The sequence below is a fragment of the Larimichthys crocea genome, chromosome X (genome assembly GCF_000972845.2).
Source record: "Larimichthys crocea isolate SSNF chromosome X, L_crocea_2.0, whole genome shotgun sequence".
Taxonomy (NCBI): domain Eukaryota; kingdom Metazoa; phylum Chordata; class Actinopteri; family Sciaenidae; genus Larimichthys; species Larimichthys crocea.
The window spans coordinates 4665118-4692155 of NC_040020.1; the positions used below are offsets into that span (position 1 = coordinate 4665118).

Sequence of the window (27038 nt, forward strand, 5' to 3'; positions counted from 1 at the left end):
AGATTTTGATAATATTTGAAGTTAATTGTGCAGCCCTACTAATAATAATCCATCCACTTTCTGTAACCACTTATCTTCATAAAATCCTACTTGTGGCATACAAGGCCCTACATAAACATGCTGCCACTTACCTCTCTGACCTCCTTGAGATCTACTCCTCTACCTGCTCACTGCGATCCTCCTCCTAAGATGTGGGATTCAGATTCCAGATGACACCAGGCAGTGCTGAAAACTCACCTCTTCAGGTTAGCATATGGGCTGTAACATGTGTAATAGTAAATCCAATCAACCACTAGAGATGCACAACCTCCCCCTTCTTAACATAAGATACCACGTCTTTTTGTCTTTGTAATGTAATGATAATTCAATGAACCACTAGAAACAAAAGGGTGTGGCCGACTGCTGCAGCAGACAAAGAGGTGTGAAGGAGTGTCCCTCAGGTATAAATATTTAGGTGCCCCCATGCTCGGGGTCTTTCTTCATCTTTGACCGCTCGCGTGTTGATTGACCTTTTTTTGCAAAGAATATAAAACCTTGTCGGCCGGCAGAAGTCTCTATTTCATTCTTCACCAACAGCAGAGAATTTCCACAACACATGAAACATTAAAAAAAAAAAAACTATTTTCTTTATTTTTTTTCATTCTTTAATAATATGTTAATATTCTGGCCCAGGGGAAGATAAATATAAATTAAAACTATTAAACTATTAAGCAAATAAACTAAAATAAACTAGAGGTTCTGCAGGTCCTTCATCCCTGCTGCTGTCAGACTTTACAACACCTGCATGTTATAGTCTCCTGTTCATGTCCCATTGCAATTTTATCTATTTTATTTATACCTTGCAGTTATTATTTATACCATGGTCACTTACTTATGTAATATTATTTATATTATGGTCACTTTCCTTTGCAATATTTCTTACACTAACATTACAATACCTTTATATATCATGCCACTTCTATCCTCAGTCTGTTTTGAATGTTTGGTTGTTTTTCGTGTTTATTGTGTAGGTTATAGATATTTCTGTCTGTTTAATTCCTGTAAGTTTTTATTCTACTTCTGTAGTGTATATTACACTTTCTGCTGCTGTAACAAGTGAATTTCCCCGTTGTGGGATAAATAAAATCTAATCTAATCTAATCTAGATCCTGTTGTAGGTCTTCCAGTCCTGTAGGTGACGGTATAAACCTTAAAGTTTGCTTGTACAATCCTCTAGATGAAGATGATGTAGATGAAGAAGAAGCTGTGACACTTCCTAGTTTGTTGTGAGCAGACGTTTAATTTGAGGATGCATCAGAGCGGGTAAGCAGCCTGTTTCCACCTCACATGAAGCAGCCGCATTCAGAAACAACATCTGCATTTTGATTTGATACAGTGTAGACATCAGCCAGGCGGTGGATTTTTTATTTATGTGTCTTTTTTTTTTACAGCGATCAAACTGAGTCAGCTGCTGCAGCTCGCTAAGGTTAATCAGCTAACAGTCAGCTGGATCATTAAACTGTGTGTTGTTACACAGTTTAACCAGCTGATGTGTGTAAACATGCAGATATCTGTGTGTGTGTGTGTGTGTGTGTCTGGGTGCGCAGAGCCGGGCCACTCCTCTTCACTTTCTGTGTTACAGCAGCTAACGTCAGCTTAAATACACAGAAACCAGAAATCCACGACTAATCTGAATTATTTCAATAATAACAGTCCACAGTGTTAAACATGGATTCAAACCTTTTCATAGAAACTCAAAACACCAAGTTTGGGATGTTATAGGCAAGCTCATTTGAGCTATAATAATGTTATTCATGTTTTATTCAGTGTTAAATAACATTTTCAATATCTCTCAGTACACACCCACTTGTCAGGCTGATCACAGCTAAAAAAAAAAAATCAATGCAGTCTAATACAATAACTCACCTCCCTCATGTTTAGTTTTTTAGTTTAACCAGGCATTTATTCAACCTAATGATCATTTTTCAGGCTGTTGTTGAGATTAAAATGACTGCTACTAATATTTAAGGCTGCATGATATGCTAAAAAGAATGATATTGACAGATATTACAGTTGTACAGATGGTTTATGATGAAAAAACAATTAAAATCATCATGCAGTGACATTTGTTGGGGTTTGTAGAAAAAGAAAAATGGATTTGTAGGTCAGGACATCTCTGCGAACCTGTGAAGCGACAGTGCTGACCACTAGTGCCGGGCGATATGGAAAAAAAAAATCATATATCACGATATGGATTATTTTATATCACGATATACCCATATCACGATATGCACCACACTGCAGACATCCTCCAGCCCGGCAAAACCACAAGACGGAGTTTCTTTGAGAATAATCTCTTTTTTATTCTTCTTTATTTTCACTTTTATAAACTTAGAGTATGCATGGTGACAAGACAACACTAATACAATGGTTGCAGGCTATTTAATGATATATTTGCTGTAATAATAGAAAATATAGAAACGATAGAAGAGAAATGGCACGATAGACACTTTTCTATCGATCCCACGATATGTATCGTCACATCGCCCAGCACTACTGACCACTGCGCCTAATCGTGCCGTTTAGTGCTAATCGAAATCAGGGATTACAAAGCGCTTTACAAATGTCAAACATAAAAATAACAACTATGAAGTGAACACTGGAAATTTCTATAAAATAGTAAATATTAAGTAATAAATAGTAGTATTTAAACACCAAATGCTGACAAGCGTTTGAAATATTTAGTTTATCTTCATTGATAAATGTTGAACAAAACCTGGACACTGCAAACAGCATTTGTTTTTATTGTTTTATTTATCGTTGATTAATCTGATATTTTTTTTCCTGATTTATGTGAAAAAATTGTGAAGAATTGCCATAAATTTCCCATAGCACAGGCTGACATCTACAAATAGATTCTTCAGTCTAAAACCTCTGTATAGATATTTAATGAATTTACATAGAGGACGAAGAGTCATCAGCTGACTCTTGATCAATCGACTAATTGTTTCAGTTTTAATTTTTGTATTTGACTGCATTATTTTAGCTAGATGTACCTGTACAAAGTGGCAGGTGAGTGCAGGCAGTACATTCAACAGTGACGTTCACGTTCACGCAGATTTTATCTACTGTGAAGACAGGAAACAGTTTTTCAGTCCGGCTCAGATGGACATAAATGTGATGAAGGTGGGGTCAGATGTCTGAAGGGTAGCTGTGGTTGCTTCCACCTCTCCTCGTCTTTCTGTCTGTAGATTTATATCATGTTTGTTCTTATCACAATCAGCTTTTCTAGCCAAGTACGTGCACACATTCAAGGAATTCGACTCGTTGCTCTCAAATCTTATTATCTTATTATTCTGTGTACACGTTTGTTTATTATGTCTAACTCAGTCGGTAACATGGATGTATTGCTTGTGGATTGGACTGCTTGGAGCTGTTTAAGCCGGGATTACAGTGACAGGGTTTATTTAAACACACTGTTCCTCTGTCATACCGCTTACATCATTGTCACACACAGTCACGACTGACTGTACTTTAGGTGTTTACACAGTGATCAGTATGTGTCCACACATGAAGAAAGACGACATGATTCATCTGTATTTTGTTTCTTCCAGGGTTGGAAGTTACATGAAGAGGAGAAAGCGGGGCTGCTCTCAAGCCTGAACATATTCTGTCTTCCTCCATCTGGCCGTCACTGTCTCTGCCTCTTCTGATTGGTGCTCATCCCCTCTCTCCTCTCCCCCTCGTCATCATGCTGTGTTGGGGGAATGCAAAGGACGGACAGTTGGGTACTGGTATGGAGAGGAACCCCACGTTTGAGCCGAAGAACTGTCACGTGTTCAGCGGCAGGGGACTGAGGGAGGTAGCCTGCGGATGGCAACACTCAATGTTCCTCCTGCAGGATGGCAGTGTGTACACATGTGGCTCGAGCTGCTGTGGACAGCTGGGCCACGACAAACCAGGGACATCTCCGGGTAAGCTTTCAGTGTGAATGGCAGATTTTTGGTTAATCATTACAAACTGCAGGGTGTTGCACCATCCCGCAGCCTGTGGAAAGTTACCAAATGAGAATGTGGGTGAACATAACATGGCGTGTTCAGAGTCTGTTTGTACTGGTGATGGTCTAACACCAGTGGAGAATCTTTTGGCCTCTTTCATCCCTGGATCAACGCTGCTCCAGCCGCCAGACTGAAGCATCTCTAACTATCAGATGGATTTCTATGAAATTTGATGCAGATATTCAAGATCCCAAAGTGATAATTTCTCATGAATTTGGTGATCCTGATGACTTTTCCTCCTTTGACACCAGAATAAATAATATTTAAATATTTCAGCATCTACAAGATGGAGTTTTCCTCCAGTGCCACCATGAGGTTGATGTTTTTGGTTGTAAAACTACTGGATGGATTGCTGTAAAAAAAAAAAAAAATTGGTACATTCATGATTATCTGGAGATTAATTGTTTTAGATTTGATCCCCTGTCTTGTGCTATCAACGGTCAATATTTCATTTTGTCTCATACCTTTTTGTTTATGACTAAAAACATTTTAGTCTCAAAAAGTTTCAGGTTTATTTATTTATTGAACTACAAAAGAAATAAGTAAAAAGCAATTTAAAAAACTAAATATAAAACATACTGAAACAGAATATGGAAAATATGCTTCTATACACTGTACAATGTTGTGACAACTATATTACTGTATAAATAGATATGAGCATACTATATAAACAGGTTATATTACACTAAATACTCATTGTAAGAGTAAAGTGACAACCAAACAAAGCTGCAAAGCTAACGGCATTCCCCTCACCCTCAGCATGGTTGCATTAAGATGTGAGCATTTAGCTCCAAGTAACACCGTGCCTAAGTTCAGCCTCCACGAGCTGCCAGCGTGGCTGTAGACTTTTTAGTCTTGTACAGCGAACATTTGTATCAGAGTTGGACCTAATTTCTCATGATCACAACAAATAATAAAAAATAAAAAAATGAAACCACAAGAGATATTATGTAGAAACAGTAGAAACAGTACTTGCTGTGGGAGACGCAGTGTCATGTGAATATTTCATGATGCTGTGGTTTTCAGCATCCTGTTTTTCTGGGTAAATGCAGTAAAATGTCTTGTGGAGTAGTTGCTTTTGTTTTTACAGCTGCTAGATATCACCACACTGGGTAGATTTTCGATAAGAATAAGCAAAAAATGTGACGATATCATGAGTTTAATTTCTCCAACTTAGCTTATTTAGTTGTTTGAGACACAAAAATGTGTCTAAAAGCAGAAGCAGAGTCCACCTCACTTTTCTGCACCTCATAACTCATTTCACCGTTTCTCATAGCTGGTGAAGCGATTGCAGACAGTGGTTGGGTCTGTGTTGGCACCATGTGGATGGGGGTTGGTGTTGTGTGTTGCTTTGTATAGGCATGTGGGTGAAGCTGTGACAACAATGAATAAATGCAAGAATCATTGCACCTCGAGTGAAATAAATAGACCTTTTCAATAGACGGCTCTGGCATACATAAAAATCCTCGGTGACAAATGTGGAGGATGGAAACTCACACGTTATATGATCACTCCATGTATACATCCATATATATACTTAATAATGTTTAGTTAATAGGACGTCATCAGGTATGTTTAGCTGCTTAAATATATCTTTTTAATAAATCATACTGTGGTATAAGCTCAGTTGACACGTATTTGATCCCGAACAGGAAACTAGTCGACCACTGCACAGTATCTTATTATCTGCACCACAAGGCATGAAAGCATAACCCAGATTTTCTTCTGTCTTCTGTCTGTATTTTCGGTTTTATGTGCACCAAGCTTCTGAATCTCAGGTTTTGTCCTGTTGCAAACAGTACATGCATGTTTTGGTTTTTTAAGGGGAATCTAAAATCTAAAATACCTCCGATGGGTTGGTCTGTGAGGGTATACAGCAGCTGCACACTAAAATCAAAGCTCTATACGCTTTAGTGTTTCTTGTGTCTCATTTTTGTCTCTCCTCCTTTTTTACAGAGCTGGTAGGAGCTCTGGACACTCAGAAGATAACGGTGGTGTCGTGCGGTCGGGCTCATTCGATGGCGGTGAACGAGCAGGGTCAGGTGTTTGCATGGGGAGCTGGTGAGGGGGGCCAGCTTGGCCTCGGGACAGCAGAGGCGGCTGTTCGAATTCCAAGGTGATGGAGTAGCACACGATACACACAATATTTAATGACAGCTCGACAGCTGGTAGAAAAGTAAAACATGGGTTTTACTGTAAGTTATGGTTTAGTAGAGAAACAGAGAAATCTTTTTAATGTTAACCTTTTGTTGCTTTTGTTTTGTTCTGCCTAGGTTGGTCAAAAGACTTTGTGACCACCGGATCTCTCAAGTAATGTGTGGGAATCAGCACTGCATTGCACTTTCTAGAGGTTTGAATCTTTTCATAACACACCAGCACTGTTTAGATCTTAAGAGTCTCGTATCCATCCGCTGCATGTGCAAACTCATATCCATGTCATGATAGCAGTTTCAACCGTGCATCTGAATGCGCCTCAAATTCATCTTGACTGACAAACTGTGTTGTATTATGAGTGATTATAATCGGCCCAGACGTCTGTCAGTCAATATGCCCCCTAAAAATACTGCACAAGCTCAAGTTCATTAACAAACTATTTTTAAAATCTCCAGACACATTAAAAGAAATCATACTAGCTGTTGAGACCGGAGTGTTCTTTAGTCTGTCTGTTATTATATGATAGTGACTTAGAGAGACAGATATGACACAGAGGATGCTGCATGTCATGATTCATGTCACGTATCACTGACACCCCATCATCTGTTTTCATATTAGACTAAAATTGTTATTTTTTGGTACAACCCTTGAAGTGATTTAAGTTTAGGAATAAATCTAAAATCATTTAAGTGAGGTTAGAGATGTGTTACAGTAGAAATCTGGGCTGTACGTTTCTGCTCATAACTGAGCTGGGATCTATAAGAACGAGGCTTCACAGATAGACAGATAGATAGTACCACATTACCAGAACAAATGTCGTATGTTTGCCTGGTCTGGCAATAATCCATGTAGATGTTTGCTAATATGTTCTTTCCCTCTCAGATGGCCAGCTGTTCACGTGGGGCCAGAACACCAGCGGTCAGCTCGGTCTCGGGAAAGGAGAGCCGAGCAAGCTGTTCCCTCATCCCCTCAAGTCTCTGGCAGGAATTCCCTTGGCGAAGATAACCGCTGGGGGAGACCACAGCTTCGCTCTCTCCTTGTCCGGCGCCGTGTTTGGTTGGGGCAAAAACAAAGCCGGACAACTGGGTCTCAATGACAAACAGGGTAATAATGAGCTGTTGAAGGAGAAACATTTCACGCCACAACATTCTTGAATCAAAATGCAGTAGTTGTCATGTTCCCTCACGTCTCAACGCACAAACTAGCACCAGTCAATAACACTGTGACCTTGCTTTGGTTGTTTATGTTCTCCCCTCCTCAGATCGAGCTGTCCCGTGCCACATCAAATTTTTGAGATCTCAAAAAGTTGTTCACATCAGCTGTGGAGACGAACACACGGCAGCTCTCACAAAGGTATGAACGTAGATAACCCCCCTACATGTTCATATAATCTGAGCACATCCTGCTGCATACAAATGTTAAAGAGTCCAGTTTGGTCAGCTGCTGCCTGTTCGGCTGTCAGATAATCAATAATCAATAATAGATCAGTTGTTGGTGTTCTATAATGAGTTACATGCATGTGAATATATATATGTGAATATATCAACCAAGATGACCTCAGCCGCACAAACCTAAATCGTCCCCCTCTGTTTCAAACAACCGTAAAAAAAAAAATGAACCCCATGTTTTCTCTCTGTCAGGATGGCGGCTTGTTTACATTTGGTGACGGCTCGTGGGGTCAGCTGGGTCATGGCTCCACCAATAATGAACTTTTACCCAGACGAGTGCTGGAGCTCATGGGCACCGAGGTGTCCCAGATCACCTGCGGCAGGTACTGTCTGTTCTGCAGTGTCCAGCCTGTTAACTGTTTAATTTGGTGTAAACACTACTTCAGAAAGATGCTGATGAAGCTCTGTGGTCAGTTTTGTTGCTGTAGTTACTGGCGGTGTTTGCACTGCGTTAATGTGAAAGGTATTTCTTGTGTTTGTCCACCAGATTCACATACACGTCAGATCAGAGACTGGATCAGATTTATTTTAGGCTCATCCAACTGTACGGTCCTGACTGATCTGTGTACAGAGGCTGGTCCTGTCCCTCTGCATCCTAAATCTTCTTTTTTCTTTCATCAGACACCACACGTTGGCGTTCGTGCCTTCCTCTGGTGTGGTGTATGCATTTGGTTGTAACAGCCACGGCCAGCTGGGCACAGGAATACTGGGGGATGCCAGAAGTCCGTTTCCTGTCAAGGCCAGTTTTCTGACTGGAAATTTTAATAGAACAGGTAAGCCGAAGACTCTGTGCTCATTTTACATAGTGGCTTAAATGTCTGTTTTAATGCACAGCTATTGTGTAGAATAGTTCCCATTTACTAGTACTTATCTAGGTTGTATAGGCTATAACTATAAGAATAAAAGTTCTTTTAAAGACAGACCACCATCACATTCAGAGAGCTCCAAACCAAAAGGGCCTGAATTGGTGTAATCGGCTAATAACAACCCCTCAGACAGCAGGGAAATGACCAGTTAGTGTCGGATGAGTGTCCAAGTGTCACATGGAGCACTCTAAGTAACTATTTGATCATCTGTTGTAAAACGTTGTCCGGCTAACCGTGCTGCTCTCTCTTTCCTTTCACTAGAATCAAAACAATATACAGTGACCAAAATCATCTGCGGAGGAGACCATAGTTTCTTATTATACTCTAATGAACAGGTATGTGAATAACATGTTAGTAAACCTCTTTAAAACTTTGTATTTATTAATTTATTATGTTATTATATTTGCATTATTTGACTTCATATCTGTCCATAAACAGTTTATTCTGCCCTCAGCTCTTTAATTACAGAATATAAAGCAGAATTATCATAATACCAATCAACAGTAACACAACCACAGCTCTGCACAAACCATGACATAATCATAATTACAACACAATTAATGCTGATTAAAACTGTTTCAAAAATATGCAGCTTAATTTAAAAAATCAAACCCCAAACAGGCTTTCCTTCTTTTGCTGATGCTACATTTAATCAGTTCCAGTGTTTCACCACAGTGAGGCAGTCATGTCTAAGTAAGCCGCCCTGGATGTGGAGCGATCGTCTGCTTCAAGTTTCCTGCAGCTCGTCAGGAATGTGCACTGACGAAGACAAAATACACGTTCAGCCTATCCAGCAAAAAATGTGGAGCTCAGGCGTGGCACATTTATTTATTCTTCATGGAGGAAGGAGACACAACCCAGACTGAAGCACTAACCCCCACACACACACACACACACACAGACGAAGTAGCAGTGCAAACAATCCTGTTAATGTTTGTGACTGTGCTGTCATGTTGTCTCTGTTTATCTTTCAGAGTTTTCTCCCCCCTGAAGATTTCCGAGTGATTAATATCAGCAAATCAATCTCCCCAATCAATTATGAAAGATTAAATTCATGGAGGTTAAAGCTGATGTACAGCACAGATTCTAGCATCACAAAGTAAGTCAAGTAATAAAGGTTATTATTTGAAATGTTTCACATTGTACTGTGTCTTTAAAAAAAATTATATCATTTTAATGTTCTCTGTACTTGTTGGTGTGTTTAATGTTTTCATGTGCAGTGACATCATTATTCAACTCTCCTCTACGGCTTGTTGGAATGCCAGCTTCTTGGACCAAAGGTACGTAAACTTATTATAACTTATTAAAAGGTTTCTGTGATGGAAAGTAACTAAGTACTCACCTACTACGACTACTTTTACTTTTCCGATTAAGATTTCTTTCCATTTTCTATCACTTAATTCCTCTAGTCATCTACATTTATCTGACAGCTGCAGCTAATGACTCTTTAGGTTCAAATTTTACATAAAACAATCATTTTTTGAAAGGTCTACCTGCAACAAACTGCGGTCATGTCTGACATCAACAAGCACACAGTGATCTCATTCCCCTTTTAAAAAGAAATGTTGTCCAAATGCACACACTAGAGTTTTATCAGTGACTGTCTTGCTGTTATGCAACCAAACGCTGTGTGGCTGAATGCACAGACTCTTATGTAAGTTAGACTCCTGGGAACTTATTTAGCAGGAACCTCACAGGATCACATACTATCATGGTATGTCGTCTTATCTGACCAAACATGCTGATCGTCGTGGCTGGGAAAGATGTTATCTGTCTGGTCACTGACATCTGTGAGACTCCAGATTTCTCTCTGACCATCAGTCTGTGTGGAAGTGTAATGACTTTTTAGTAGAGACTCATCAGCAGATACTTATCGTGTCCAGGAAATGAACTAAGGAGGCTGTCCGGGTGGAAAACAGACCTCTGGAGAGGACATGAAGTATTTGATACTGTTCTACTTACCAGGATCACTTCAACTATCAACTAATTTTCTGGTTAAACCAGTAGATAATCTAAGTATTCTTTAATATTAATACTTGTGGAGGGCAGAAGCAGTGAGTGACTTGATTTGATTACATTTTATGTGACAATGACACTTTGAGAAGGTGTGCATGTGCGTACAGCTACACGTATATGAAGATACGATAAAGTAAATGGACAGAAAAGTTTGTTGGTCTGTAGCTGAAAACACATAAATCCAAAATAACCATATATTTTTGCAATGGCTGCACAAATCCGATCATTATTGTGTTGTAATTGAACTGGAATATTTGATATTTTTGATTTTTTACAGTATCAAATTTGACAGTTCTTGGTCTGAATCTGTTTCTGTGTTCTGTCTCATCACCTTTCAGCCAAAAAGCACTTAAAATATTGAATTTATATACAAGAGCTACATATTCATTCGCTCTGTACGTTTTTTTTTTTTTAATGAACTTTTACAGCCTTACAGAGTCTGTGTGTTTTTGCACTAATGATGAGTGTGTACTGTACCTCTTCACACCAAATCTTTAAACCCATATCCTTGAAACTCTGTCTTGTCTTGAATAAAATTATAATTTTACAGCTAACTATTGAGCAAACCACACTGGTTATGTTGTAGAAATTTAATTGATTGATTTGAGTTGTTTAATCCATCCCAGAGAACATGTCTGTAGTTATTTTATCCTAAACTACTCATCTTTATAGTGACACAAATGAATGCAGACTTGATGTCGAGAGTCTGCTAAGTGAATTTTATACTAACTGGAACTGTAGAAAAACACACATAGATACATCAGTAAATCTGTATAGCATTCATTCAAACATGGGCAGCAAAAATATTGAAGTATAGTTAAAAATAAACTGCGGCTAGGGACCTTTATTTATTTGCATTAGTGTCTCATTTGTGACCCAGAACTGAGTCCTCAGATTTGAAGTGGGTCAGTGCTCACAATCACACCGTACTATCTGCATCAGTGTTTTTTGTTTGGCAAACAGTCTCCTCGAGATCAGATCTGATGTATTCATGTTATGACAAAATAAAACCAGCGGTATTAGAACATGAAGGATGACACTGTAAATAGTAGACGTCCTTCATGCTGAGGGGTTTTTGTTGGCTTTGTGAAGGCGATGGTGCCGACATGTTTATCACTTTGTGCTCACTCTCGAGGCTGAAGAAGAGATCTGCTTAGGGATTGATTTAAATACCTTTAGGCTGTGTGTTTACATCTGTGAGCCCATTCAGTGAACTTCAGCTTACCTGCCACATGACTGGTTTTACATCGAGTCTATGACCTATGACCTATTTTTAACATCATAGATAGTCTAAATGTAATCATATGATTGTTTTCTTTCTTAGTGACGATGCCCACTTCAAAACCAACCCAAAGATCCCAGGCATCGATCTCAACTCTGTCAGGATGCTATTCGCGACGCTCAGCAAACCAGCTTTCTCTGGACTTCTGGAGCAGGTATCGAATAATAAGTGTGTTTTATAATGTAATTTGTTCAAGGTAACATTGTCCAAAACCTGTTTTTCTGAACCCCAAGGACATAAACAAGTAGTACTAGTTTATAAAGCCTCTTACTCTTGTCTCGTTATCAAGCGAAAATACAGAAAAATAAAGGTTGTAAATCTTCTTGTAGTTTAAAATCTTCTATAGAAGAAATACCACAATCACTGGTCACCTTATGATGGTGTCTTTAAAGCTGCACTAATCAATATTTTTATATTAATTAACAATCCCTTCAGCTTTACGAGGCATTTTAGCACCTTTCAGCTCATTGTTTTGGTTTTACAGCTGCGTCATCAGTTTTAGTTCACTCTTACTGCTCTCATCAACCTCTTTTCTAGCAGCCCTTTCCCAGTAATGAAAAATCTCTCTGTGCACGACCTGCACAGCTCCAAACATCAGACAGACACAGTTAGTAACCGGCTGGTGCACACAGAGAGAGCATTTAGCATCTTAAGAGGCAGATATTTCCCTCAGGATTTGATGGAGACTAAAGTCGAGCTAATGGAGAGTGAATATCTTCCATTCATCGGGTGGAATTAAACATGACTCCTAATCAATGCCGCTCTGTGCCTGCTGGATGTGTTTAGGTAATTGTTACTTAACTCGTTCAACATAACAACGTCACATGTCGTGTTTACTGACCCCCAAGCAACATAGAAAATGAAAGAAAATTCAAACCATCGTCGTAAACCACATAGTCTCACTTTAAGGAACTGTGCATTAAAAGTTGTCATGGAAAAATGTACCAATTACTCTAATTCAAAACCTCCTTTATTTAATCATTTGTAATAATACCTGAGAGAAAAGAAGAGAACAAAACAAAAACGAACATATCAGATTTGATACTGAGCTTCGTAATGAAGCTGTTAAAGGAGGAACATTGCACAAAAACATCCCTGTCATATGTGACTACTATCAGGCTTGTTTTTGAAAGTACATCAAGTCCTGCCGCAGATCCATGGCGCAGACTGCAGGGCTGAGTCCCAACCTCTAACATTAGCTCGGTAATACTAGGTTTTGGGTTCATGACTTATTATCTGTGTGGAGAGACCGAGGCCAAGATCCAAACCGCTAAAAGCCTCTCCCAAAATTTAGCGACTGATATTTTTCTTCTGCTGCCAAGTTGATCCGCGCTGTGTTGGATAAATAGTCCATAAATTTCTCTCTTCTTTCTTTCTTCTCTCTTTATTTATTCATACTTGTAGTTTTCAAACATATCACAGTACACAATATTTCAAATACTTTTCTCCGTGTAACAGTTCATATTTTTTCTTTTGATGTGTGTAATCACAAAAACAACATAAACCCTGCATGTCTCTATCCTCTGTTTAGGCCACCAAGAGTTTTGAGAGTCTGTTGATCCCTCAGCTGCCGCGCTCCCCTCCTGATGTCGAGGCCATGAGGATCTACCTCATCTTGTCCGAGTACCCGGCCCTGCAGGATTCCAAGAACTACATCCGCCTCACTATCCCCTTTGCAATGGCCATCCTCCGGCTAGACGCCAACCCCAGCAAAGTATTGGGTATCATACTTGCATGCACACACTACAAGTTTTTCTTTTTTCTTTATCCCAGTCACGTCATTTAAAATCACATTTGATAGCTAAGAACACAAAACATCCTGTCATGTCAAATACTGTCACACCACATGAGCGTCCTCATTCATGTCCACCTGAGTCACCTGCTTAGCCCGTTTTTTTATTTTAGATAAGCCACCAAACATGAAAATGATTCAAGAAATGTTCATGACATCACCAAAGAGTAAACACGACGCAAAGTTCTGAGGTAAAGTTCAGTTTGTAGCTGGTCAAACGGCTTCAAACCGAAGAAATAATAAAAAAATACAAAAACTCAGCTCAGGACAAACTTGAAACTTTCTGCTGTTTATTTAAACTGTTCAAACAAAGACTTTTCAAGTTGGTCAGTGACCGAAGCAATTGTGAGAAGTAATGGGAGGAATAAAGAGCTGGAGAGTGAAGCACCCCTGACCAATCGCTGCTTGAAAGTTGGATTGTCGGACGCAGATCTCCCTGATGCCGATGTTGGAAAGGTGTGCCGGTTTGGAGACGGTTCAGATGCTTTTCGAACATCCGACAAGAACTACTGCTTGAAGCTTATTGATGTCTCTACATAGCTACAAATACAGCATAAAAATAAATGTAGTTATTTCATCCTAGAAACAGACAGTAGACAGTATAACTTGTGGTTTTGTTCAGTGGTGGAAGAAGTATTCAGATCGTTTACTTGAGTAAAAGTCAAAAACCACCAACTTAAATTAAATAAACTTGGAGTGCCTTTAAAATGTAATGGAGTAGAAGTAGAAATGAACTACAGTATTTGAGTAAATGTATTTAGTTACACTCCACCGCTGGTCATAGTGAAATATTCTCACGTTTGCTCTGTGAATTAATTCGACCGTTTTCTCTCTCCCTGCAGATAACTGGTGGTGTTTCGTGGACGGCGGCGTTTTCACCAGAATGGTCGACATGTACAAGAGCATCGTTGTGTTTATGCTAACGGGAGGCAAGACGCTGCTCGTGCCGGTCTTCTATGAGAACTATTTTGTTGCCACGCTGAGGCTGCTGGAGAAACTCCACAAGGTATCCACACAGCTGCCGTCAAATATTCCTGACAGCGTGAGAAGGAAATGTCCTTTATTGTAACTGTAACTGTGACGGTTCCCGGAGTTGAGGCAGGTGTTTTGTTTTTCCACGTCCCCAGGTAAACTTAAAGGCCCGTCACGTGGAGTACAACCGCTTTTATATCCCTGACATCACCAACCTGGTGGACATCCAGGAAGACTACCTCAAATGGTTTCTGAGTAAAGCTGAGATTGTGAGTACTGACACGTTCGGGCAAAGTTTCACTTCCTTGTTACTTGACATCTGCTGAATCTACACGCACACACACACACACACACACACACACACACACACACACAATCACTCTCACTGTCAGCAGAGACTGTGTGAAATTTTATCCATAACTGCTTGTGGGTATGTTGCAGTTCTTACTATCCATAACAAATGACTTTTCTATTTTTTTCATTTTGTTTTCTAGAAAGTGGGATCATCCTCCCCTTCACAGGTACCTCATTTAAAGATTAAACATAAAAACAACATCTATAAATCACAAATTAGGTGACCCCTTTTTAAAATATTATTAGTGTAGTAAGTATATTTCATTTAATTCTTCTTGCAGAGTGACTTTCCCGCAGTGAACCTATGTGCCTACCCGTTCATACTGAACGCTCAAGCCAAGACAACCATGCTGCAAACAGATGCTGAACTCCAAATGCAGGTAGCTGCTGTAAATGTGAAAATAATTTTACCGCTAATTTGGGTTTAATCTTCATCACTTTAAAAGAAGTTGTCTCTCTCTTTCGCTTTTTTTTTTTTCCCTTAAGATGGCAGTAAGCGGTGCAAACCTGCACAATGTCTTCATGCTGCTCACGCTGGAACCCCACCTCGCTAGGAACCCTTACCTGGTGCTCCATGTGCGCAGAGACCACTTAGTGAGCGACACATTACGCGAGCTCACCATGTACTCTGACGTGGATCTCAAGAAACCTCTCAAGGTGAGAGTGCGTCACTGCGGTTCTTATTCTTTTTCCATAAGCCGTCTGTACTCTTCGTGACCTGCTCGTCTGCTTCTACCAGGTCATCTTTGACGGAGAGGAGGCCGTGGACGCAGGTGGAGTAACTAAAGAGTTCTTCCTGCTGCTGCTGAAGGAGCTGATGGATCCCGTGTACGGGATGTTTACTCATTACAAGGACTCCAACCTGCTGTGGTTCTCAGACAAAGTAAGTTACCCTGCGGAACGACACTGTGAAACTCACTAGTTCGGCCCTTTGGCAAATAAATATCAAGGTCCGCTCATCCACAGCAAAGTGACTACTGACGTTACATTTAAATGATAATTATATACATAAGTACTGATGATTGATTGAGTAACATTTTCCTCACCAAACACAGGACGAACCGTGTCCCTTCCTGAAATCAAACATAAATAGATACTTTATTGTCCTTACAAGAATATTTGTTGCCTCAGTCTGTACAAAGCCTCACATAAAAACATAAATACATTAACAATATAGAACATTTCCCCCCCCATGTCCCATCCATATAGCTCTCAGCACGTGGCGGTTACCGGGGTGTTTTGCTAAGAGATGCTATGACAGATGGGACAAAGCTCCTGCCATCGCGTGTCCGTTCACAGATCTGCATCTGTGACCAGATGGGAGCAGTATGACGGATGTCGATGTTGACTTCACATGTTTAACTTGCGTCATGATCTTCTCCTCAATGTATACAAGTAGTTTTTGGTGCCCTAACCGAACTAACCAAACTGTTTCACGGTCAAATCGAAGGTTACCTAACTTCGAAAGGTTACCTAAGTCGACATCTTTTGTTGGAGACTTTATTTTGTTTCTTTGATACGTAACCTCAGTAAACCTGTAATAGATCTCGAGAAACGTTATTTATGTTATGTGTTATTCGACCTGCACCTGTACTTCCAGGACGAGCTTCTCTTTCCAACTTTACAGACAGGTTTACAAAACACTTCCCTCTATAAGAGAACGTGTCCCTGAATCACTCCTTACTTAAGTCCAATGATGAGCAGCAATGAAACAGAATCCTTTTGTCCCCGTTCGTTTGTACAAGGTCGAACAGCTTTTTATAAAATCTTAAAACTTCTTAGAACTCATGGAGCAGTAAAACTTCTGAAACATCCAAAATCTAAAATGTGTATTTGTACTATCTGAGTTTGTTAAATTGAATGAATAACTTTATTTTCAGGGACATGCTCATCACATTTACTCTGAGCTTTGGATGAAATGTTTTATTGAAATGTTTCAGGGATCCAGCTGCTTTGTTGAAGAACAGCCAGCTGAAAAGGTTTATATAATCATCATCGAACTCTCACAGGCTGGACTTTTTTTTATCTTTGAATAATAAATGTTGAGAATATATCTGGCAGACACCAAACCACCTAGACGTTAGACAGCTGCTGAGAAGTAGTAATAAAGGCATTAATAAATGATATTTCCTGTGTGTGTGTGTGTGTTTCCAGTGTTTTGTTGAGCAGAACTGGTTTCACCTGATCGGGATCATCTGCGGTTTGGCCATCTACAACTCCACGGTGGTGGACCTCCACTTCCCTCTGGCTCTCTACAAGAAGCTGCTTGATGTAACGCCGACGCTGGAGGATTTCAAGGAGCTCTCGCCCACAGAGGCCAGGTAAACAACAACAACACCTCTGAGCTTCGGAGGAGAGGGTGATGCCATGCAACACAGAATATGCTTTTTTCTAAGAGATATCTTTTCTATCTTTTAGTCCACAAGTAACTAAATTATGTAAAATTGTGAAGTGACGGTCCCGAATCCTGTCGTGCTCTCTTACGTTTAAGAATAGTTTGCCGCTCGCTTACATAACTGCTGCAGGAAAATGCCTCTTTATTGAATTTTGAGCAGGAAGGGTCAGCATTTCTTTTCCTCGACTATTGATTTTCAGATTAGTGTTGTGAGAGCAACATGTGGGGCTGTGCAGCCTGCAGTGTTGCTGTTAGAGACAACATAACCACAAAGGACTCTTTTTATTTCGACTGTCTTTAAAGATCGACACGCTGACAGTGAAGAGATAAGCTTTTGTTTGAGGTTAAACTCACTAATCAGCATTTCTCTCGCCTGCCCAAGTTTCCTGAGTTTTTGGTGGTAAATATTCAGCCTGTTCTTTCCAGGAAAACTAAGTCGACACTCCCTCTGAGTCATTTCCTCTCTGGTATTATTTGCTAATATATTACCACTCTTAATCCAGCAGATAATTTGAGAGTGTTCCTCGATCTGTTTGATCCGTCAGGCACAGCTGATCCCTGGTTTTCATTTTAAAAGCCAAACACGGGGTAGATTGAAACCTGACAGCAGGTGAATGAAACTGTCTGATAAGGTAGAAAAAACAGGCGGATGATCCTTACAGAGCTTTTTCTGAAATGAAGGTTTTATTACAGCTCTGTGTGATGATCTGCATGAGGTGCTATTTTATTTTATGATGATGATTCTGCCTTTTACCTTTCATTAGTTTTATACCGCATGCTAATATGATTATAAGCTTGTGTGTTCCCTGCTGTCATGATCATGTTCCCTCTGTTTCCTCCGCTGCAGGAGTCTGCAACAACTCCTAGACTATGAAGGAGGCGACGTGGAGGAGACGTTTCTTCTCACCTTTGCTGTAAGTCTAACTTAAAGGATAATTTTTCTTCCAACCAACAATGTGATAATTGCTTTCCTGTCTGTGACACTCTTTGGTCACGACAGAAAACTTTGTTAGCAAACATAACTTCCTCTTCTCGGTGGTACAAACACTGGCCCGGTGCTCTGAACGCGTCTGTTTCGGTTCATAAAAATGTTTCTAACTTTAGACTGATCTGTTTTTTGTTTGTATTCATCCCATTAACTCACTTAGCTCACTTAGTATCAGTAGGTATTGATCCACTCACTCCTCGTCCATGTTCATCATGTCACACAGTGCAGCAGTGAGGCTTTAGCAACACACTCGTTCATAGGTTTTGGACCTTTTCATGGGATTTTTTTGACAAAAAGAAAAAGATGTAATGTGACCAGACATCCCCTTTAAATAAAAATCCTCGACATCCTACAGCGTCTACACTCCCGAAATGTAAATCTAAGACTGTTTGTCGTCCTGTTCAGATCACCAGGGACAACTACGGGATGACAGAAGTCAAGGAGCTCATCCCCGGAGGAGAAAGCATCAGTGTGGACAAAAACAACAGGTGAGGCAGCTCGACAGATCAAACACGAACCGCCCACAGTTCAATTCATCAGCTCGTCCTTCACTCGATGTCCCATTTGAAATCACCTTGTTCTATGAATATTTTAAAGCTCAGCACTGCGTTCTGTCTGGAAGATAAACAGTTTTTTTAATATATTTTATTCCCAGCAGATTATCATGTGCTCACACACAGCTGCCAGTTCACGGCCCATTGTTCTGACTGAAGGTCGTGTTCTGCGTTTAAAACACAGAAAACAAAGATTGATTTTTGTATTTTAAGCACCGCTGAGCGTGTTTGTTTTTTTTTCCCTCCACCATCAACACCCCGTTTCTTAAGCTCGTCCTTGCACCAGTGACATTGATTACAGTGTTATGTGGAGGCGTCCACAGAGAGTTGTGGGCCGGGCGGTGTCAACATGTCTGGTTGCTGCCGCTGCTGAGCAGATGGTGAGCTCGTCAGAGACCCAAGTTGCTCCTACAAAATCCCATCAACACCCAGATATGAAACTGTAATAACAGAAATAATACGTGGTGCCAAACATCCACAGTCAGACATGACGGAGAGAGCTGATTGAGACTGAAGGTTAGTTTGTCAGACAGATGATTTCCTGTGTTTGTCCGTGTCAGACTCTGTGTCTGTGAACTGTATCAGTATTGTTTCACAAAGTTTAGAATGAATCTGTGTCCTACTATTGTGAGTTTGTTGTATATGTGAAACGGGCCAGTTTAACTTATTTATGGAGCTTCCTTGCTTTTCCAACGTTTCCTCTTTTTAACAGGATGTGTGCAAAAACAGCAAGTCATCATTTCTGTGTGTAAACAAAAGGATGTCAGTTTAAGGACACTTTTATTTTGAAAGAGTGGCGTTGTTTGTTAGGAATTTTAAATGAATCAACACCTACTGGTTCACGCTGGAGTTTGTTTCCCCAGAAAGTTAACTCTTGATCATCTGTTGGTAGATACCTTTCAGAACTTAGTACACATAGTACAAAGTTCTCAGGAACTTCTCGGATGAATTTAAACTTTTAACTTCTCTTTTTAAAAGACATTTGTTTTGTCTTTTCTCTGCATTCAGTGTATGAATGAGATATGTAGTGTAAAAGAGCCTTGAGTGGCCGAAAGACCAGAAAGTTGCGATATAAATACAGCTTATTTACTGTGATTTGGTCCGAATTTCGTGTCCAATGCGGCTAAAATGTCACAATCTCATTTCAGCACTGTATTTTAGACGAGTTTATATCGTGTGTATGCTTGCACTGATACTTTATATAATATTGTTTTATGAAAAGCACCTTTTTGTCGCACAATCCACATCCAAAGGTCTGTTTTCATTCCACCTTAAAACTTCAGTATATCTGCTGCCATGTTGTGAATCAGTAAATTTTCCCCCTGTCTAAAGTCGTTATGAGTATCGGCCTCAAAACTCTCATATCCTCCGCGCTCTAGTTTCATTCGTCGCATGCATTCGTACTGATGGACTCGCAGGTGGATCCAGCAGGGCTGAAGAGATTATCGATTTAATCTACCTCAGCGATCTCTGCAGCGTGTCCTCACTGATGTAAACAAACTCAGGTCAGGAGAGGGCGTCGATGGATTCCTGAGAGCCTGAAAAAAACACATTTAAAAACCACAGCTGAAATAGTCATAAAGTCGTCACACACGCACAAACACAGACACAATGGAGGAGGAAGCGAGTGTTTATGGTCACACCTCGAGGTCTGAATGAATTCTTTCCTTATAAACTGATTTTGTGAGGATGCAGCTGCTGTGCAGAACAAATTAATGACCTAAACATTTACTTAATGTGTGTGTGTGTGTGTGTGTGTGTGTTCTCAGGAAGGAGTTTGTAGAGGCCTACCTGAGCTACGTGTTTTCGGACTCGGTAAGCGAGCAGTACTTGGCCTTCTCCTCGGGCTTCCTGAAGGTGTGCGGGGGTGAGATCCTGTCGCTGTTCCAGCCCTCTGAGCTGATGGCCATGGTGGTCGGCAACAATAACTACAACTGGGAGGAGATGGAGAAGGTCAGTACGTGCACGTAGTCGAGCAACAGATCTGTCTAACAGTTCTGTGACACATTTACTTTATTGTCCGCAGCACAAACCATTTCCTTCATTGACATGGAATGACTCAAATCCTGAGTGATGCGTTTGCAAACCGACAGCTGTGGATGTGACGATGAGCACATTTCTTTGGAAATTTGACTTTTACATCATCAGCATGTGATCAGGTTAAACTTAACTGTCATTGCACAGAGTTTAATTAGTGCTGAACACACGGTACAGCTGAGGCTGGTGGGAATGTCTTTAGTTTAATTTAAATGTGTTCACCTGCTGGTGGTGCTAGATAAAAAAGTCAGCGTGGTTTGTCCTCAGGGGATCATGAATGTACAAAACGTCATGGCTAAAGATATGAAGATAAAGATAAAGACTCAAAAAAAGGATGAGACGGGGCGAGTACCCTAATATGTATTTTCAAGTTTCAGGTTTATTTAACATTATGCAGGTCAACAATACATTGAAATGTGAGGGACCGGTCAGCTCAGCATTAAAGTGTGTAACGGATAGAAATAAACTAAAGAAGTGAAATACAATTAATACAAAATACAAAAAGACCTGTGGCCTTTTGCTGCATGTTATCCTCTGTCTGTCTCTCACCACTTTCCCGTCACTCTTCAGCTGTATCTGTCAAAACAAAACAAAACAAACATATGAGATGGGATATTGCAAGACTGATAAAATTACAGCAATGGTGGGTAAATAAAATTAATAATGACATGATGTAAAAAGCTCCTCATTTCTCTGTGGCCAGACGTTAAAACGATGTTTCAAAACAGTTTATCTGGATGATGCTGTTGATGTTTTTTGTAGCTTTGGATGTGAACATCTTGACAGTTGGTTTCACAAGTGTCAGGACAGATTACAACATCACATCAGATCGTTTTGCAAAAATCTGTCTGAAATATTTGTTCTGTTTTCTGCCATAGGCTGAGAGAATAAAGAGCTGCATGCAGATCTCTGAGGAGTTTGTTTCACTGATGAATCTGGTTGTCACTGCCAGAGAGGAAATGTTTGAGTTATGATAAAACTGGGAAAAAAGCTTTCCGTCATCACGTGTCTTCTCTTCGCAGAACGCAGTTTACAAAGGGGAATATTCAGCCACGCATCCAACGGTCAGATTGTTCTGGGAGGTTTTCCACGAGTTCCCTCTGGAGAAGAAGAAGCAGTTCTTATGTAAGCCTTTTATTCGCCTCTCTGCTCGATCTGTTTGATTCTCACGCTCACAGCCTGAAACATTTTTCCATAAATCCTGAAATAATGTGCAACCTGCACGAGAATACATGCGGTCTTAACTAAAGCCTGAACATGTTGACAATAATCTCAAGAGCTTTGCTGAGGAGTCGCTCCCGAAGCCGCTACAAGAGAAGAAGATAAAAACATAATTCACATGACAAGATGAGCTTTTTTAAGTCGTGATGTAGGAGGTTGTGAAAAGGTTTGTATGAATAAGACATATGTTTATTTAGTTATTTATATTTATCTTTACATTACATACATCATTTATAGAATTATTACCTCATTATGAAACTAAATAATACATTCAGCATAATTTTTTAATAAAAAAAATGGAAATCTGAGGTTTGTGGTTGTATCTTTGTGTTTTGAACTGAATCCTACAAAAACTCTTATTCAGGGTGTTTGAGAGAAAAAAAACATCAGATCCAGGTTAAGCAAGTTGTAACGTGTCGGGGCTCGACAGTAATGTTTGCCAGGTTTCTGTTTTTGAGAAATTTGCAACCAATTCTTATCCTTTGTTTCTCATCAGAACCACTTTTAATACATATACACACGCACAAAATAGCGACTGTACAACGTGCACCTCAAAAAAGTTCAGTATTGATACGCACATAGAAAAATAAGTTTTTTTATTTGCTCATGGTTTCTGTTTTAGAGGAGATGCTGGAGCAAATCAAGTTGTTGGACTGAAAAGTCTGTCTATAAAAAGTATAAAAATAAAATGTGCCTGATCAGCAGGTATCTTAGTCACACATTTCTTTCAATCCTTTCAAAATTTTGTCACATCAAAATATCTTCAAATCAAATATCGGTCGGCATCTCGTCCACACCTGTATATAATAATAAGTATAGATGCAGCCATTGTGGAGCGCAGGACATTTTAACCTCCTCTGTCCTTGTCTGTCTGCAGTGTTCCTGACCGGCAGCGACCGGATCCCATCCACGGCATGGAGAGCCTGCGTATCGTCATCCAGTCCACCACAGCGAGGAGGACTACCTGCCAGTGGCCCACACTGCTACAACCTGCTCGACATGCCCCGCTACCAGACCAAAGAGATCCTTCGCCGCCGCCTCACTCAGGCCTGGAGCAGTACGAGGGCTTCAGCCTGGTGTGAGGAGAGGCCGGGTGGGGGGTTGGGGGGCCTGCAGCAGTTTTAATGCACTTTAACAGCAATCACCACCGTGTCAGTGTCAAAAGAGTGTAATGGTGGACCTCGGGAGCAGGGAAGTCACTCTCTTTATATGCTCTTACAAGATTGTTCTTGAATCTGAAAGGTCTATGATGTAAACGCAGAGTATTCTTGTTTTTATTGCTTTGGGGAAAGTTTCTCAACCTTTTAGGACCATTGAACGGTGTTTTACAGGCGGGTGTTCATTTTATTTGCAATATGTCACAAAAAATCAAACTATACATTCACACGATGATGATTTAAAAAGCTGGGACCTGAAATCAAAGACCAGAGGAGGTTGAGAACCTTGGGTGTTTGTCTTTTCTTTTGTGTATTTATATTCGACTCCTTAAATTCTATTTTTCACCTTTTAAAGAATTCGTTATTATCGAGACATATACTGAGTTTTGTTTATTTTTAATTTATTAAATAGAGTGGTTATTTGCGACAGAATAAACTTGTGTATATATGTAGTAATAGCACTTTTGATATCATCTTTACCCCCCGACGTCAGGGAGGAGTGTCCGTCCTCCTTTGAAATCTGGACACAGCATGTCCTCCTGCCTAAAACAAAGTACCGAGTATCAGGCAAGAAACGGTGAATATTATTTGCGTTCCCTCTTTTCTTTTGGAGCTGGCGATCATGGAGCAGCTGACTTTTGTTTTTGAACTGCATTCAACAGTGTTGCCTTCTAAACATACAGCAAAACCTTCTGATCGCTGACTCTTACATCTTTAGTGGTTATCGTCGTGTGCATGTTCATGAGTGAGAGCAAACAAAAAGAAAAAAAAAACCTGATTGGTCATTTAAAAGTAAAAAAAACGTTGGGTAAAGAGCTTATTAGCTTTTTCTGGCAGAGAGTTAGACGAGAAGTTTGTCATGTTTTAAGGTGGCAACCAAAAGCTAAATTCTGGAAGCTCACAACAACAAAAACTGCCTTGCAGCACTATTTAAAGCTCTGTAATAATACGTGATATCTCGATTGTACAGATATGAGAGTTAAATGAAAATTCGAACATTTTACCGGTGCCTAGTGCCGACTGTTTCTTGGCTTTGACCAGAAAGTTCGATGAAATCTGTGACCTGATCAGGAAAATAATTTTCAGCTAGGCTTGTTCACACTGCAACATTATTATTTTATTATAATTTATTTTACTTTATTCCGTAACAACAGTATTTAAAGGGTTAAAAAGCCAGCGCAACCTTTGCAGTTCCTCAAAGTCCACTGAGGCTGGCCCAGAAGTGAGTCAGTCTCCATAAGTCCCCATGTTGAAATGTTTAACCACAGCAGAAATAAAACATGTTTACAGCTATAGTCAGAGCCAAGAAATCTCCGTCACATAACCTCGTGTAAAATAGCAAATGTTTTTCACTTGGATCAAAAATGTTAATTAATGAGCTTTAAAGTGCCAGTTGACAGATTCTGGACAGCTGGACCCTTTGTGCTCCCAATGACTGCTGCGATTTAGCTTCATATTTAAACTTTTGTCTTCTGGCATAAATACAGAAACTGCCAGCACGTGATTATGACGTCCGAGTTACTGTAGCCCACTCCATCGCTTGGTTTCCTCTTTCTTCAGCTCTTGGCAAACCGAACCAGTAATTGCTGGTTGATGTAAACTAGATTTTAAAAACCGCGGTATAAACGATACAGGGAGATATTTGGGTTTGATCAGCGTTGCGTGAACGCGTTTGTAATGTAAAAGTGCCCTGTGAACAGAGATAACATGATGCTAACTCCCACCAGAAAGGGATAAATACGAACGTCCCCTAAAGGTTCTTTAAAACCTCGTATGTAACCTTTTAAATTTGAAAGTGTATTAGTTTGTTTCCAAGTTGCAGATAATTAAAATGTGACATTTGTGGCAGGGACAACATTTAAAAAAGTGAATATTAACAGTGTGGGCAGATTAATACTCTAAATATAAACAAATATTCTATCACATGACTGTTCAAAACTGCCCTGATGCGTTATTTATTCCTACAACTCAATCCTCTTATCCAAAATGTTTAATTAGGTCGTGCATTGGCGTGGAATGTGTGAAATGGTCTTGCATATATAATACATATAGAATTGATATTTTTTATATCAGTTTCATACATGACAGTGGGTAATGTGACTTCACGACTTGATATGTCCTGATAACAGGTCACACTGACACATCCATAGCAATAACAACCTGAAACAGCCCGGTAATGTAGTGACAAAGATCTCGGGCTTCTTCTTCTTCTAAAGGTCTAAACACTGAACTCTTCTGAGACAGTTCATCCCTCGCTTAGCTCTATACTGCAGACACACATGATCTACAGTTCGTCATATTTGTCTAATTAAAAGCTGATTTAGTCCATGCAAGTCTGTGCAGCCGTCGACTTTTTTGCACCTTTTAAACGTGCTACTGGGGAAAAAAATGTGATTTTTTTTTTTTCTTTTTTGGCATTTGTTTGAAATCTACACAAAGCTCTCTGTTCCAGCCAACTTTTTAAATAAAACCATACAAGTGTAAAACAGATGTACTGCAGTGTTTTATTTATTTTTTTGATGATTGTAATGTTTGTGTCATCTCTCCAAGCAGCAGGATGAGAGCGAGGTTGGAGGTTCGATACAGATACTCTGATAATCCTGATGACCAGGCCAGCAGCCCACATGTTGGTGCTATCAGTGTGTGTGTTTGGAGGTTTCTCTGCTAAGTTGAAGTACTATATGGAAACATAATAACTTTTCAAGCCTAAGAGAAACTGGGACTATAAAACGATTTTTCCAGATACTAACAGGATTGACAAACAATGCGACTATATAGTAGATAAGAACAAGGTGATATGTCAGAGACTTTAGGCTAAATGGGTAAAATAATTAAAATGAACCCCAGAAAAAGAGTCTAGTTTGTCAAAACTACAAATTCACGAATGTGGAGGAAATTGGGGGACCACTTCTTTATCCAGTCCTAAAATCATAAGATATGCAAAAGACTGAGAACAGCCACAGTGGATACAGGATATGTTGGAGCAAAGAAGCAGCATGCACATATTTTTCTAGTTGCCCTAAACTGTTGCTCCTTTGGATGTCGTCCCACAGTTAAATATATCTGGGATTGAAATACCAAATGAATGCAACAATGATGCACCCTCAGAATGTAACATGATGTGTCACACCCAAAGAAGAAAGTGTTAATAACCACCCTCCTAATGAGACGATTAAAAAAAATATCGCAAGTTTAATGAATTAGTTGTCAAATCAGGTAAAAATGAAGTAGTACTCTGAGCCCAGGACGCCGCCTGAATGCGCTAAGCCACGCCCACGCGTGGAGCAGTCAAGCAGCATTTCGAAAGCGACTGAAACGTGTCCAGATGAGTTCAAAAATGGACCATGACTAACTTTGAAACCTCTGAGCAAATTAATTATCTCTACTCTCTGATGAGTGCAGGGGTATGCTCAGGGTGACCTCAGCGTGTCATCGGAGCCACCCTTTAAGACCCGCCCACAAAATCCTGGACTAAAAACGTTGGTGAAAAATCGTCATTAACCTTCAACTATGTGTTTTCACGCAACTTTTTCACAATATTTGATGTATTTTGAAAGAATCTCAGATTTGCCTTTCACAGACTTAACAATAAATGAAATCAAAAGCAGTCTGCTGAGGACGACCAGCTGCAGAATGTTTGAATTTGTCAACTCCCTTTGATTTTTCATTCCCAACTGTATTGAATTCTGTAAATATCTTTTAGCCAACACGTCCATTCATCCCTTTCTGTCATTCATCATCCGGTCCTCGTGGGCTGGAGCCCCG

General features: G+C 39.9%; 1 protein-coding gene across 2 annotated transcripts in view; it reads left to right on the forward strand.

Moving 5' to 3' along the window:
* Positions 1-1223: 1223 nt before the first annotated feature.
* herc3 (HECT and RLD domain containing E3 ubiquitin protein ligase 3) overlaps positions 1224-27038 on the forward strand; it is a 29377-nt gene continuing 3562 nt past the window's right edge. Inside the window, exons 1-24 of one of the 2 annotated variants that reach the window (XR_003463004.1) lie at positions 1224-1302; positions 3594-3953; positions 5994-6153; positions 6311-6387; positions 7074-7295; positions 7453-7544; positions 7832-7962; positions 8261-8412; positions 8767-8840; positions 9480-9604; positions 9726-9785; positions 11846-11957; positions 13335-13524; positions 14438-14601; positions 14723-14836; positions 15062-15088; positions 15203-15301; positions 15408-15578; positions 15661-15804; positions 17076-17242; positions 18164-18230; positions 18710-18792; positions 19129-19374; positions 20628-20762. Coding sequence is in view for 1 of the 2 variants with exons in the window: in XM_019256069.2 (XP_019111614.1) it covers positions 3731-3953; positions 5994-6153; positions 6311-6387; positions 7074-7295; positions 7453-7544; positions 7832-7962; positions 8261-8412; positions 8767-8840; positions 9480-9604; positions 9726-9785; positions 11846-11957; positions 13335-13524; positions 14438-14601; positions 14723-14836; positions 15062-15088; positions 15203-15301; positions 15408-15578; positions 15661-15804; positions 17076-17242; positions 18164-18230; positions 18710-18792; positions 20628-20811; positions 21918-22020 (2941 nt within the window). In the remaining variant the exon portion in view is untranslated. Of the gene's footprint in view, positions 1303-3593; positions 3954-5993; positions 6154-6310; positions 6388-7073; positions 7296-7452; positions 7545-7831; positions 7963-8260; positions 8413-8766; positions 8841-9479; positions 9605-9725; positions 9786-11845; positions 11958-13334; positions 13525-14437; positions 14602-14722; positions 14837-15061; positions 15089-15202; positions 15302-15407; positions 15579-15660; positions 15805-17075; positions 17243-18163; positions 18231-18709; positions 18793-19128; positions 19375-20627; positions 20812-21917; positions 22021-27038 lie in introns of those variants that run through there. The other variant, XM_019256069.2, reaches the window with a different exon arrangement.